Raw genomic sequence first — 16,665 nt, forward strand, 5'->3', positions numbered from 1 at the left:
CGTCACATGTGGCTATTTCTGTTGCTGTGATCTCCAGAGACGATATTCTCATGGATTCCTACTGCACCCCTGGATTAAAACGCCCGCTGGAGTTCATTACGGCGGCAGAAACATACAGAAGCAAAAATACAGAACACTGAATAAACAGTGCAATATTAGAATTTCATTCCTGCTAATCAGTTTTCTTGTCTGTTCTAGAGCTGGAGGCAGCTCATCGAGCATCATGGCCGTAGCTGTTGTTGTTGTTGTTTATTGTTCATTCATTATTCACCATGGTGAGGCGCAGTTGCAAACGTCACAGCATTAAACTTTCATCTCCGCAAAGACCCGTAGAATGTCACCATCAATCATCGTCACCCTTGACTGTCAGTCGGCCCTCCTTCTTTCTCTTTTCACTCGTATCCCCCTTTATCTTTCACACCCATTCTCTTCACATGCTCACTTTCCAGTCCATCTTGACCTTTTGTCTCTTTCTCACTTTTATTTTGCTCTCTCTGTTTTCCTTCCCTTGTTTTATCTGGTTTAATCTCTCGTTGTTTGAATCCTGTCCAGTTTAAAATACAAATGGTTACTTTGTTTGATTGTCTTTGTTTTTTTTTTGCCATCATTTTCATTTATTGCTATATTTTAGATTGAGGCACATTTTTCCAATGTAATAACCAGTTTCCCTTTGATCTGTAGAATGCTTTCATTGGTTTGTGAGTTCTCTGGCTCAATTCACTTTGTAGAATCCCCCTGGTAGCTTGGCTAAAGTTATGCATCAACTTTGCCTCTGCAGGAAGGAAAAAAAAAGTAATGAAATGAGTTGATGGAAAGCAGCTCAAAAAAGCGGCCGTGGAGCATGGAATTGTTTGTGTTAAAATGTCTTTGTCACAGTCACATCTGAGTCTTGTATACCAAGACGAGATCAAACAGTAGCAGCAAATGATTCCTGAATAAAACTCACATTCATTTGTGAAGACGTGTTAGCAGTGCAGCAAGTTCCTTAAGTCACATCCTGGAATCTTTAAGGAATAATGGTTATAGCCTGTGTTGGGCCGTTACCCTCAAATGTCTTTTCAGTTCAACATCTCGTCTCATTTTGCTTCACATTTTCATTAAGACTTAAGATCCAGTAATAAAAAACATATTTTCTTCACTTTTTCTTAACATTTTAAGTTTTTACTGTGTGGAAGATGCTTAGTGTTTTGTGACTGAATTACAAGCTTGATGTAATTATTCAGTGAATGCTGAAACTCACTCATTTGTTCTCTTCAATTGTGTTTTAGACGCTCCCTGCTCAGAACTGCAAGGCATGTTGTCTGGGCTGCTTCCTGACTCCCAGATCTCTGCATCCTCCATGAGAGACATCCATGGCTCCATGAGCGCAGCACGGCTTGTGGCCAGTCGCACAGGCTGGTATCCCAACCCGGCACAGCCCATAGCTGGAGAGGAGTGGCTCCAGGTATGTTCATGCAACTCCCTCGTGTTCAACATCACTCACTTCATTCAGTTTGTCTGCAAACTTTGGAGAGAAGAAATAAATTGCCCAAAAAAATGTGTAATTCAACAGACTAATGCAACAAACCTGAAACAATATCCATCACACAGCACAAAACAAATATGGTATTCAAGCACATTTGTAAAGATAAGGATGCGGGAATAATGTATAGGAACCCAAAAGGGAGTGTAGGAATACACCATATGATAACAGAGAGGAGAAAAGAGTAAGAGGATAAGTCAATATTGTACAAAAAAAAAACAACCGAAGACCACAATTCATCCAGCAAACTGCAAAAAAAACAAAGCGAGTCACACTCTCACACTCAATCCATGAAATACACAAGACACACAAGCCTCACAGCTTCTTAACAGTTCCCTAATGGAAAACTAGCTCTGTGATTGATTATATGTGAAGCCAGAGCAGAATGGGGGGAAGTGATTGACTTCTGTAGTAAAGAAAGGGAGCTTGCAATGACATTTATGTTTGCCTGTGTTATAGGTGGACCTCGGGGTGCCCAAGATGGTGCGGGGCATTATTACCCAGGGTGCAAGAGGGCTGGAGGGCAGCACCAGCGCCGAGAACAGAGCATTCGTCAGGAAGTACAAACTGGCTCACAGCTTGACCGCCAAAGACTGGGTTTTCATCACTGACAGCAAGACTGGCTTTACTAAGGTATACACACATGCACACACACACACACACTCACAGGTTTGTGCAGCTATAATTTTAAGGACTCTTACTGGCTTCCATTTACTTGGCCAGCCTAAAAAAAGCATTATATTATCTTTAACCTTAACCATAACCAGTTAATGAAACTAAACTGAACCTTAACCTAACCACAATGCAAATCCCTAAAGTTCTGCCCCATTATAACCAGGTTTTGGTCCCCATGTGGACTATACTGATCCTGGCGAGGCCTGTGTTTATAGTAGAAAACGCACACATTTATCCGTGTGACGTGTACACATCTCATTCCTCTGACTGTCACTGTCAGTTATTCTTCAATTGGCTGTTTATTCATAGCTGTCTTTCAACCACATCCCTCTCCACTCTCCTACTCTTTCCATCATCATCTCCAAAATAGCGTTTTCTTTTTTTTGTCCAGCGTAAGCTCTGATAATAATTCAATTTAATCGCCTCACTCCTCATTCTCTGGCTGTCTTCTGTCCTCACCGCTCTCCGAGTCCCCTGCACTCTCCCTCCCTGCTTCCCTCTGTCTCTCTATCCTCTTGTTCACTCATCCTCTATTTGTCTCTCATGGGTGTTAATTAAAAATGTCTTTCCTGCCACCGCACCACCCAATGCTGCCAGCAGTCTAAGCAGTGTGAGACAGACCACTTTAAACTCTGTTCTTCCTTTTTGAGACTCAAGCCTTAAAACCCTTAAATAGCACTACTGAGCGCGAAGCTCTTCTCCTGCTGCTAAAACCCTGTTCTCTCTCATCTGCCCATCTTTTTAAATAGGCATCCAGGGAAATTCATCATATGTTTTCAAAAATTACAAGAATTGAGGGGGAAGGCAGTTAAAGAGAGCAATATTACAACTTCCACAGCCCTAATTTTTAAATGTAGCAGTGCAGTCTTGTCAGCTTTCAGTGTGTAATAAATCTTTGTGTCAGAGGCTGCAGTGAGCTGCCTCAAAAATCAATTTGGAAATCAAAGGAAAAGCACTCCCTGTTGCTAATTATGTGGCACATGTCATACTGCGCTGACAAACAACGTCAGTTAGGAGTGTTATATGACTTAAAGAGGACACGCGTTTCATTTAGAACCTTCTCTGTTGCTTCACAAAGCTCACCTCACTAGCACCAAATGATGCTTCATATGTCAAACACATCCACCCCAACACCGTCAGTTCTAAGTTATAATGATACATGTTTCCTATTGTGCGCTTCTCACGTCACATGTCTTTGACTTTTTCCCTGCTAGATCTTCGAAGGGAACAGCCACTACGACACTCCAGAAGTGCGGAGGTTCGACGAGATTGTGGCCCAGTACATCCGGGTCTTTCCAGAGAGGTGGTCGCCTGCCGGGATCGGCATGAGGATGGAGGTCCTCGGCTGTGATCTGCCAGGTAACAGCATCTTATATACATAAGATAATGGAAGTGAAAAAACACACAAAAAAAACCACACACATTTACAGTGCATCAGTATTTGTATGGCACCAAATCACAACATGGACATATCATCATCATAATTCTCCTGCATTAATGTTCACTCAATGATCCATAAGCATATTATTGTCGCAAAGTAAACATCGGTCGTCCTCCGTGAGTACTTGTGTGTTTGTGTGTATATGTACATGTGTCACTCGAGAACATGCACTCATGCACATACAGTTTATAGGCCATACAGTGTGTGTGTGTGTGTGTGTGCAACGTAGTGTAAACAGTATACATTCATGTGTATTGTATGGGTGAAGTGATGAGGGAAGTAATCATCTTGCTCTATAGGAGATTTGGCAGCCTGTCTGGACAGGGATTAACATGTCTAGGTCATGGGACGTTTTACCAACAGTGGCCAGCTGTGTGGCTCGTCTGTAGCGAAAGATCATCCACTGTGTCGATGGTGAAATAAAACCATATTTATTACTCAGATGCACAACAACAGGGTTTTTACGCAAAGGCTTTATTGACATTATAGTGATGTGCTGTTGTTGGATCGTGAAGAGTGAAGTATAGACAATGATTGCATATTATATTAATAATTAATATGATGTGCTATGATAAAATTAGAGTCTCTAACTGTGTCTATATCTGATTATTAGCATTTTTGATACTGTATATATATCGTTTTTTATATATAACAATGCATATGTTATTTACTCGACTACAAACTAAAGACTGCCTGTTAAAAATATGTCTGATATGTGACTTCTATGACATGAAGTGGTGTGTCAGGGGGGTGATTGGGGGGGAGGGGCACAATATGGCCTAGATGTGTCAGGACCAGGCAGGACAACAGTGGTGATGATGATGATTATGATGATGATGTGGAGAGAAGCCACATCTTCTTCACTTAACACAGGTCTTCAGAGGATACTAATCTTAATCATAATGTGGATTAGCAGTTTATATCAGGCAAAAGTTGATTCCTTTCTTAGATAAAATAGGAGACTGTATATTATAGTTCATTTAAGGAAGGTACAGCAGTGGAAAACTGAAACTGTGACACCTTTTATCCTTCATCATTCAGTGTAAAGGTTTTTACTTTAGGGTTTAAGAACATAAGGGGCACGTTTCAACCCTATATCTATGAAAAGACTTCCATACATGCAATGGATCATTTTCAGCAGGTAGTTAGGTTGTACAGCAGTTGTACAAAAGAAACAGGTCTGAGGTTTTCTGTATAAAACCCAACCACAGTGCGTATACTGCCATATAGGATGCAATAAAGACACAATGTATTATCAGAAGAATCAAAAATTAATCCAAATAATTCTCCTCTAATGGAGATACACTCTTATAATTTCCCCAATCATGCCATTATATCTGTGCTGGCTGTTGTATTATGTCCGCAGCCTTTGATTGCCATTGCACGTAATAAGATCATGCACATCCTATCCGGAGTCATCACGATCAGAGCACAGTCGCACCGATCGTCTGCTCTTCTGGCCACGGATGTCTGTGAGCCAGATGTTTGCCCTCTGGATGTAGTTTGCGCGTTAGCCATGATAATAGTTAATTCTCACTTTATACAATCACCACAGCAACTGCCCCTGCTACCATCCTAAGCACTAGAATACCACACACAACCACACATAAAGATGTGGCTTACTGTGGTTTTTGTTTAACTTTAGTCTGTTGTTTAAGTGTCTCCACACACACACACACACACACACTCGGGGGGGGGGGAGGATATTAACGACACTGAAAAACACATGATCTCACTCGATGTGCAGTCGAACTTCGTGCTAGTTGCAATAAGTGAAAACAATGACAAGCTACGCTTTAATTCTCTTGGTGATGTGTGTGTGTGTGTGTTTGCTCGCGAGTTGTAACAGCAGATGAAATATTCAGAAGAGTGCATCAGTTTTCAGTCCACCGAACAAAGCAGTAAGTCACGAGCACCAGACGGAAATGGACAGACATTTAATTTCTAGTGGCTCACACGTGACTGTAGACACACAAACACACTTAACTTCACCTTTTCATTTCAGTTTCCTCTTCAGTTTATCCTTTGAGATTGTTTTTCCATCCTAGATCCGGTACTTCCTGTAAACAGGCAGCATTAAAACAACGATTTATTCATTTTTTTATTACTATAAATACACGATATTATATATCCACGTGTCCTCGTTCTTCCACAAAGCTGTAGACACTGCACACATCGCCTGCCTCAGCACTGGCCTGGAACTGAATGAGTGAATAAATGACCTGATAAATAAATAAGAAGAGTCATCATCAGCAGTGTAAGGCAATCACATGTTCACTGACACACATGCACACACACACACACACACACATAGATGGATGGAGGGGCTAGTCTGCAGTGGATGTACCAGACACCAGAGTGGCCCTTCTATTATTCAGTGGTTTGTTTCACTCTTCTTTTCCGAGGACACAGAAACACAGACCTTTCTTATTTGTCTTCCATTTGGATTTTCATAATAATCTGAGATGAGACAAAGCGTATTTATTGGCATTTTCCCGACTCCAAAATAACATTAAATCTTCCCGTGAGGTGCTGTCATAACAAACCTTGACCATCTGATATGTTTGGCGTCATGCCATTAACAATACATGGCTTTTCCAAGCGACTAATCAGCAATGATAATATATTTACTTTGGATAAAAACACAGAAGCCATTGTACTTTTGAGTCATAGCCTGGAGAACGCTGCGTCTGCTTTCCCGTGTGTCGTTTAAGCCTTGTTTCGTCGGCGAGATACAAAGACAGTGTGTCAGTCACAAACCTCAAATCCTGCAAACATCAGCTTTAACAAACACACAACGACATTGCTTTTCCATTACCAGTCCTTTATTGTTTTCATATTTTACAATGAAGCACACTGACCCAGCCTCTGGGCTGTTTAACAATTTCCTCACATGGGAGAGAGAGACAATCTCTGCACCCAATTACAATGAAGAAAGCTGAAATTGCGGATACAGGGGTTTTTTTTAGTGGGGGGGGGGTGCACACAATAATGTAGTTTTGCATCTCATTATTGTGCCAAAACCAGAAACCAATCCAGAATATTATAGCAGGACTCATTCCAATCATTCACGTTAGCCGTGGAGGCAACATGTAATTTAGGTCTTGTAACCCTGACTTTTGGTGGTGAACAGAGAGCCGCCAAGCTGCCAGATTTTGTTCATGTTTTAAATGACTAAGCCATCAGAACATCTGCTATGCTCTCATTTCTCTCACTCCACACCTAGTTGTTGGCAGACAGGCACACAGCATGCACACACACACACACACACACACCTGTTTGGCAGAAATTGTAGAGTTTATTATTAGTTGTTATATGCGGCGAGTTTCTCATCTCTTATTGAAAACGATGGTGTTATGGGTGGAGCACTTTAGTGAAATAACACACACTGACAAACGCAGACAAAGAGCGCGAGTAGCTTTGTGTCCAGACAGACTTTGTTTTCATTCGGCTGCCGCTCTTTGAATCATTCTCTCTCCGCTCGTCGTGATTCCTCCAACTGCGTCAACCAGATTCTGACTCAAATCGTATGTCTTTCTTTGCCGTGTGCCAGCAGAACCACAATCCGCTCATGACCCCAGGTGGGCTTCCACATCTGGTTCATTACGTTTGTTTCTTTTGTCTATCTCTAAAAATATTTGGCATCAGACGCTGTCAAGAAAAGACTTGTACCTAAGTTTTTATTTTATGAACGTGAAGCAGGATGTTGTTGGAAATGTATACCGAGTCGGATTTTCGTTTAGGAAGTCTCGAGTTCAAGAATAACATTATGTTTATGACTGACATGTCGATGTGTAGTAGTGCACCGTAGCCAAGGACCTTCGCTGTGTCTGTCACTCACACACACACACACACACATACATGCACAAAATCACATCCACGGTTATACACACGATTCCCTTGTGGGAATGTTGTTTAGAGTTCTGGTTCTAGAACATTAGGATTGTTCTGCTGTTCCAGGTTTCCATCCAATCGTTCAGGTTTAGCCAAGAAAGAGAGATAGAGAGACACACACAGAGAGAGAAAGAGAGAGAGAGAGAGTGTGTTTCCAGCATTGCTGATCGCTTTCACATGTGAGCCGTGGCTCCTCTCCAGATACGTCTTCCATGTGATTGGTGTGTCGTGTCCCGAGTTACACCCACTCCTCTCTCTCTCTCTCTCTCTCCTCCGCTGCTCCTCTCCTCATCTCCCTCCCCCTCAAAGATCAATTTGATTACACAAACACCTCATTTGCCACCAGTGACAACATCCAGATTGCAAATATTATTATTTCTTAAGTAATGAAAACATAATGAATGCATCCTGTCGGACAGTTTGATTCTTTGTAGGGTTTTTTTATTAGTGGTTAGACAGGATTCTATTAATCATTTTTAATTCATCAATAGTTATTGCACACGTTTGGTTTGAGAAAAAGAAATGAAGACTTAATCTTTCCAGAAAAAAACTGCATGCTGTTGATTCCATTATTTAATTTAAGTTGAAGAACTTATCCAGGTCTTTGAAACCAACGGGGAAAGGAATGGAAAATAATGTGAGGTTGGTGGAGTGTGCAGATGTCTGTGGCTACACTCTCCTCAGACCATTTAACCCGCTTCTCATTAGAGGAATAGGAATGGAGTCATACATTTCATTTCAGCAGATACAACAACAAAAAAACCCACATACACACTCATGTCTGTTTCAATTCAGGACGGTTACGTTTATCTTTTCCTCCTTGAGATATCACACAATGCAACACTTAAGACTGGGCACAGGTTCACTGTTAGTGCCCGTGTGTTTATATGTGTCTCTGTACGGAACCCCTTGTGTTTAAATATTTAGGTTTGGCCCAATGTGTCTTTTTTTGTCTTCTCTATCTATGAATTCTTTCATTCTTCCAGCTTTCCATCCAGTGTTTTAAGTTTTAATCAGAGTCAGCGTCCTTGCAGTTTCAGATTGCTGATTGGATCTTTTTTTTTTTTAAACATATCCTTGTTAACATATCACTGCTTGCTGATGTAGAAAGTTGCCCCCTCTTCTCCGGAGAATTTAATGGCGTTTTTGCTTAATGGTTTTTTTGCTTCACTCCAACTCGTTTCCTTTGTAGCTGACTGTGGTTCACTGATGTAGTTAACCGTTCAATGGCAGCGCCCTCTTTTTTATATCATCTCGCTTGTTGTCGTCGCACTTAGCTTGACACTTAAAGTTATAATTACAGCGCGTACACCTCGCGGTGCTTTGTTGCACAGTGGACTAATGAGCAATTCACTGTCATTAGTTTTCCTGACATGAAGAGCATCTTTTGCCTCTTGTGCCTCAGCTGTTGAGCTCATAGCTCAAGCTTTTTTTTATTTTATTTATTTAGTTTATTTTATTTTTTAAAAAACCACAGCTTCTTCTTGTGCTGCCAAGAGATTTTTGCTGGGTTACAGAAACTCTTTTCCCCCTATTTAAAAGTTGTGGTCCGTCTCCGGTGCAGCATTCACCATAAAAACTAATTCTGAACAATGAGCCAATTAGGCATTTAGCCTGGAAAGAACTGTATAGAACTTATTTTCCCACCTTATAATCTTTCGGGTGAGGGAGTCATAATTATCATTTAAAGTACAAACCTGCACTTGGTTTTGTGTGATTTTTCCATTGTGAGCCCTCGTATGTGTTTGTCATGTGAAATCACTCAAGTTTTCCACTTTTACTTTAACATTTAACTCATTTAACTCTGTTATTTGTCACAGTACTAGGATTAAAACCAGTGTGACCTACAACTTTCTAATTCTTCTTCATCAGGAACTTGGTTTCTCTCAAACATAGTGTACCATTTCAATAACACACAAATTATTGTCGTATCGGGCCACTGTGCTGTACTATAAATAGTTGCTGGGATTTCCAGCTCATACAACATGTCGGGAAAACGTCTTTTTAAATAGAAAATACTATGTACAGTGAATAGATGCCTGGTGGTATCTTGTCATTAAAAATCAGTGCATGCCCCTGTTACATTTTACTATAAGAGTGATATTTCTGTGCTGCACACACACACACACACATGCACACACTGCCATTCAGTGTGCCAGTCAATCGCATAGTCATTAAGTAAAAGAAATCCTCCGCACACACACACGCACTGACGCACCATGTCACAATCCTTTGAGTATAGTGACAACACTCCCACACACAAACACACAAAGTCCCATACTGTGTCAGTAGTCATTATTTAGGCTGACAGAGGTAGATTTACACCCAGAGCTCTTTCCATAATTGAACAGTTTTCATCTCTCTGTTTTCCGCCTCAACCTGCACAGTCAGCAGATTTTGTGTGTGTGCATAGTGTGTATTTGTGTGTGTGTGTGTGTGTGATAAGCAAAACATATGAAGAGTCATGGTAAGCTACGGTAACTCAGTGGTGAACTCAGTTTGAAATCATTTGTTTAGATTTTAGAACAACAGTAAAATGAAATTTAGAGTCATTTACAGATAAGACACTCGTGGATGGACGGAATTGTGCTGCAGTATATGGAGAATGATGAAGAGTGGGGAGGAGAAAGGAGGGGGCTGTGTGTGTGTGTGTGTGGTCACTAATTAGGAAAATGGTGGCGAAAGGTGGAAAGGGTTATGTTCCCGGCTTCATCTCTCTCTCTCACTCTCTCTCTCTATCTCTCTCTCCCTCCCTCCCTCATACAGGGGTCTAATTACAGTGGTAAAGGCCACCAAGTTAAAACAGCTTAATGCCAGCAGTTGGTAGCTACTTATCCTATGTTAATATCTAATTCTGTGTGTGTGTGTTTTCTTGTATTTGTGGTTTTGTGAGGACCAAAAAGAAGAATTATATAAACCATAGAGAGTGAGGACATTTTGGCTTTAAAGATTTGGTTTTCTCTCTGTGTGTTGACATAATTATCCTGTATACTTTCACTGTGAGCAAACTGTATAAACAATTCATTCAAGTCATGCACACCCACACCCACACCCACCCACACACACACACACACAAGCCATTGGAGGACGAACCTAGATGCTGTAATTAACTCAAAGCTATTAGCAAAGGTTAAGAGTTCATACTAAACATGTGACACACACACACACACACAGAGAGAGAGAGAGAGAGAGAGAGATCACCCAGGGACTCATGGAAACATTTAGAATGACCAAACAAGCAGTAAATCAACAACGGTGGTCTCACTTTTACAGAGCCGGTGGTTAGATCCAATGAGCAGTACCACCAGACCGAGGCTCCGCACAAAGAAAACGGGGAGAGAGCGAGAGATTGCAGGAAAAAAGAGCAAAGTTTTAACAAAGAGCGAGAGAAAGAACTGCAGGCGGACACAAAAGTGAGGGACGAGTGGGAATCAAAATAGGCCTCTGGGAGAGATGACAAAGAGAACAAGAGAAAGAGTTATGGAGAAGAAAATTGTGGTTGTATTAAAAAAAAAGAAAAGAAAAAAGAAACAACACTAGATAGAGTTTCACCTCAATGCTGGAGAGGCAGAGGAAAATAGACATGGACTGTGTGTGTGCGTGTGGTGCTGATGGTGGTTTGTGTGAAGCAGTACTGAGACTGGTCGGATTTATTATGACAAAAACCATGGAGGGGATTTACAGAGCATGTGAAGGAGGGGAAAAGGGAAAGACGGGACAGACCGGGACGTAAATGGCAGAACAATTAGAGAGAGAAAAAGCTTCAGTAGCTTTTAGAGAATAATTTGGTGAACAGTTTGTGGTGTCAGCTGTGAGCCACGTTAACCGACCTTCTGTTCCCTTACGTCAGTATACGGACACACACACACACGCACACACGCACCACTTACCACGTGGGTGAGCTGTTCAGGGTCATTTAAGAATTTTAAAAAAATACGAGGAAACTGCTTATTAAGTCTTGGGGTTGACGTACCTCACTGCTGACGTATGTGTGTGTGTGTGTGATTTATCTATCATACACTGGTTGCATGCTGCTGGGTACCAAGGTCGGTTTGAGAGCAGCATCTATCATCGTAGCGGTGTGTGTGTGAGTGTGAACCTGCAGAGGATAGAAGAAGCAGTGAAGCACAGTCTTCTTCTGCTCGGTGCCAGCTCAGTCCTTCAGCTCGCTCTGTCACTGCACGGATCATAACAAACTTCAGCCTTAATTCACCAGTCGTGGAAAACAATAGTGGAGTCTGTACAAACATCATTAGTTACTGTAGGAGACGTCAGGCGACTGCTTTGCTCCAACTTCACAGCTGCACACACACACACACACACACACACACACACAGTTGAGATATTCGGATTTTCAGTGAGCGGCGAAGAAGCGGTAGAACAAATTGTGAAAATTTAAAAGAAGCTCCGTTAGATAGTGTGTCTACAGTGGAAATTAAACATGATTAAATAAGCTCATGGTCGTGCTTGTATTAACTTTACAGTTGTAGACTGTGATCTGATGTTTTTCCTTTTCATTTTGTTGTCTGTAAGCGTTCTTATTGTTATTTTTAGTCACCATTTTTGATGTATTTCATTCTTTATTTGCTGTTAGAAAGCTCACACGGGGGCCAAGGACTGCAAATAAGCTATGTTTAGACAATCCTATAAACAATGCCCTTGCATTACATCTTTGTCAAATGAATAAATAGTATGAATAGAATTAGGTTTGTGTGATGATGAACTACATGTGTGTGCATGTGTCTTGTTGTCATGCCATCTTTTCTTCTTTTAACCTTTTGTTGTTGTTGTTTTTTTTGTTCTTCCTTTGATAGAAACCACCACTGTGCCCGACACAGTGACCCCCACTGTGCCCAGAGTGGAACTGACAAGTGCTGCATTGAGACCTGGTAAATGCACACACACACACACATGCACACACTGTAGTTCAAGCGTTCTCACGCATTGTGTCCCCACACTTACAGTGCGCTTACAGATTTCTTGGAAGTACTTAATACATTTATTTTCTCTCCCTGTGTCTCGTCTTCACACACTCACACTCACACACACACACACACACAGATTCACACTCTTGAGGTCAAAGTCATGATGTCATCATGCACCATGGAGCCTCTGAGCTTTGAAGCTCGGAGATTCAAGAGTCCCACAGGAATCTCTGGTTGAGTGAAAATAAGCTCTCACAGTCAGAGGATCTGGTCTCTTCACACACACACACACACACACGCTCATGTGTACTGGGAATATGGTTTCAGAGCTATAGGTCAGCCACTGTCAGACCAGCACTGCTGTATTTTAAAGATGATTTATGTACAATTTACCATAACTGCATAGTCAATGTTGGGATTAGCAGTTGTTTACTCTCCAATAAAGCAGAACATTTGCAAGTTTAGCATCAAGTTGCCAAGAGCTTTCACTCACTGGAAAGCTACACCAGTATTATCTTTTTTTTTTTTGTTGCTTCTATTTCTGTCACTTCTTTGCTTCGACTCAAATCTGCATGCTAACCAGTTATCCCCACCCCAGCCTGCCCGTCTCATCGCGTTCCAACAAAGAGTCATGGTCGCATCAAGTTTACCCTCCAGAGGCAGCCGTGCACTGAGTGTGGATTATAACCATCGCAAAGGCAGCGGCGGCTGAAGCTGTTGGCGAGCAACCGTCGTTACCACCCGCTCCCAGCGAGAAGCCACATTTGGCAGCGCAGAAAACGCACAAATAGCTCCTTTAATGAAGTCCTTGATGATCCATTTCGCTGCGACATGACTGAATGCAGTGACTTAATACTTAGCTTTTAGAATATGATTTTCTAATAATCGACATTATTTTGTTGTTGTGTATAAATATCGTTTCGTATGTCTTTCATTTAGCTTTTAGTTTTTGTTTCCTGTGTTCACTTTACCTCTGATTCCTCTGTTTAGCCCATTCTCACTCTCCACATCATTTTTACTCTAATATTTGCATTCAGCGTGATTTATTGAGCTGTCATAATTTCATAGACACCGTTGCCAAAACATCTAAATATAATGAGACTCTCTCCGAAGGCACTTTTAAAATAAAAGAGGAGCCGGCCTTTATGGAAACAGATCTCATAAAATGGATCTTCAAAAGCTGAGGGGGGGGGGGAGAGAGAGAGAGAGAGGGAGAGAGAGAGAGAGAAAAGGTTGAAATGTCTTTCCAAATGTCAAATTTATTCTCAATCTGTGTCTCTCTTGCTCACGTCCCACAGCCACGACTCCATCCCTGTCAGCGGTGTGTGACTTTGAGCAGAGCTTATGCGGCTGGTCGGCTGATCCTCACTCAGGTGTTAGCTGGTCTCTGCACACGGCCGGCAGCGGTTCAGCGGGACATGACGCGCACGAGACAAGACAGGACCTGGCACTGGGAGCAGACAGTGAGTACAGACGTGTTGGTCATCACGACGACGTGTTTGATCAAGTAATGCAAGGATTTCCCTCTGATCTTCTGTGAGGCTGTATAATCAATTCATTTGAGTTTGTTTTTTCAAATGAAGTTTCACAGTTTCACTTTCCCTAACCTAATTTATATCTCTGTTTGTTTGGTTTGTTCTAGTTTTGCTCCCTCATATTTTCCCCTTTATTCTTTCTTCCATTGTATCTGCCTCCAATGTCTCTCAGTCTTCATCCACTCATTTCTTGTTAAGAAACATTTGAGCAGTTTACCATGCTACTGTCAGTCCATCCTCATAATAATTCTCCTTTTTTTCCCCCCCTCGCTGTATTTCTGTATTTTCATGCCCAGTCCTGCCCTCCACTCTCTCACTCAGTCCATGTGATTACCTCCCTCACTTCTTACTGACCTCTCGCCCGTTTCTCTGACAGTTCTTGGCTTTTTTCCGCACATCTGTCCATCTTTTACAAGATGGCAAGACTGTTCATCATTACACCTACCTCCCCACTTTGCTCTCTCCCCACCTCTTCCCCTCTATCTCTCACACTCACACACACATCCACATACTGTACTGAACTCACACACCCATAAAGCACACACACGTAGCCCAGAGCGGTCAGATATGTCGGATGATGGCTTTGACAGAAGTGCTGCCTTGGCTCTTAAGCTCTCCCTTAGGCTCGGCTCATGCACACACACGCACACACACACACACACCTACTCATAAGAGTCAAGGTAGGACTCTTGCACACACACACACACACACACACACTGACCTTGCCAAAGGTTTTCTTTGTATTTCTTGAAGCTTTCCAGTTAACGGTTGACTGATCAGCTCCTTTATAAACAGACGATGGTGTGACATAAGGCAGGATGAGTGTGTGTGTGTGTATAATTGACTTAGCAGCATCCCTGCCTCAGTGTGAGACAGCAACATGACGTTAAGTCTTGTTCTACAGCAACATCAGTGCGGCTCTCTGTCAGCTGTCTTGGAATGCAAATCAACCCCTGCCCCCCCATCCCAAGCTTTCATAGCTGAACACACTTTTAGAGGTTTTAAAAGAGAAAATAAGACCAAAATCAGAGGTCACAAGTTATTTACTTGATCTCAGATAGATTGAAACTCTCTTGAAAAGTTGAAGGAAACCTGTCAAGACCAGTGTCGAAAAATAGTGCAGCTAATGATAAGCGAGGGATTGAGAGAAAGAACTTATAATTTGCCTAAAATGTTTGACGTTTGATGCTCTTTCTTTCATACGTTTTTTTGCGTCATGTGTTTTTGAGGTACAAACCAAACCAAAAATCAAATCATAGTGGGTTGCTACTTGGGTGTGACAGAGATCGAGTCGATGTGTTCTGATCGTGGGAACTGTCACTCGTTTAACCCAAAACTACAACCTATAAATTATCCTTAAACTAATTTGCTATCATCAAAACGTCTGTAATCGTCACATAAGACAAAAAAGGACAAAGGACAAATTCATTCCACTACTCGGTGACCCAACATGGAAGCCAAACAGTTCACCACAAACTTAGAAAGGGTGCACTTGCATCAAAAAATGTACTGTACATGTCTAGACAAGTACAACGTGAGGAACTGTTCATATAAACAAAACACACACACACACACACAGAGAATGACTGACAGATGAACTTAGACACATGCAGATATAAACATAAACAAAGATGCCGACAGTAGAATTAACACCAATGCAAAGAGACTCTAACACACACACACACACACACACACACACACACACTTTCCCTCCCTTCTTCTGAGCCATTTCTGCATCCCTGCCTTTCCCTCCCATGGAGAGTTGTTAATTAATTCCCTCCCTTTGTACATTCGCCAAGATCAAACTCAGAGAGAGACAGAAAAACACTGCAACTTTCTCTAACTGTATTTAATGAGCAACGGTAATTTGGGTCCCCGTTTTTTTTTTTATTGCCTCCAAGTGAAGAATCAGAGTTACCTCAACCCAAATCCATAATTCATTAAGTGTGATGCAAAATCTATCCAAGGTTTTTTTTTCCCCCGTCTTACCTGAGGGAGGGGGGAAGGGAGGTGAGCTGACAGACGGACAGATATTTGCTTTGTTTTTGTCTCTCTTCTTCTTCTTCTTCTCGTTTTCTCTACATTCTTCCTCCTCTCTCTCTCTCTCTCCCTCTCTCACTCTCACTCTCTCCTTATGAAGTGTCACACTCGCTGTCTGTCCATCGATAAAAAGACTATTTGCAGCTCCAGCGAAGCTTTTACTCTCTGGCCGTAACAGACAAACTAGACAAACAGCCAAACACAGCAGCAGGCTAATGGTTATGGTCCTGTTCGGGTGTGTGTGTGTGTGTGTGTGTGTGTGTGGAGGGGGATTACAGTGCTGCGTGTCCTTTTTTTTTCTGACTCTCTTTTTTAATCAGTCATGTTTCTCCACTCTTCCCTCCCTCCCCTTTTATTCTCCCTCCATCCTTCTGTCCACTGTTTAAACTCAGAAAAGAGAAAGAACAAGGTGTATGCGTACAGTATGTTGTTAGCTGTATGTGTGTGTGTGTGTGTGTGTGTTCATTTGTATCCATAGCCATTAACTCTGTTTGTGATGGTGCTGGTAAAACCCTCTCTAAAATAAACTCTCTTTGAACCCCACAAACCGCTGCTACGTAACTGTATCCTACTGTGTCACAAATGATGAAATGTAGAATCATTCAAAAATGCATCGCGTAACTTTGGTCTGAC

At 41.8% G+C, this 16,665-nt stretch overlaps 1 protein-coding gene across 2 annotated transcripts in view; it reads left to right on the forward strand.

Moving 5' to 3' along the window:
• Positions 1-16,665, forward strand: part of LOC131477395 (neuropilin-2-like) — a 78,707-nt gene that overhangs the window by 48,460 nt on the left and 13,582 nt on the right. For both annotated transcript variants that reach the window (XM_058654833.1, XM_058654834.1), the window contains exons 9-13: positions 1,269-1,444; positions 1,982-2,155; positions 3,412-3,556; positions 12,347-12,421; positions 13,756-13,920. In XM_058654833.1, the coding sequence (XP_058510816.1) occupies positions 1,269-1,444; positions 1,982-2,155; positions 3,412-3,556; positions 12,347-12,421; positions 13,756-13,920 (735 nt within the window). The remainder of the gene's footprint in view (positions 1-1,268; positions 1,445-1,981; positions 2,156-3,411; positions 3,557-12,346; positions 12,422-13,755; positions 13,921-16,665) is intronic.

This window comes from Solea solea, chromosome 2, assembly GCF_958295425.1.
Source record: "Solea solea chromosome 2, fSolSol10.1, whole genome shotgun sequence".
Lineage (NCBI taxonomy): Eukaryota > Metazoa > Chordata > Actinopteri > Pleuronectiformes > Soleidae > Solea > Solea solea.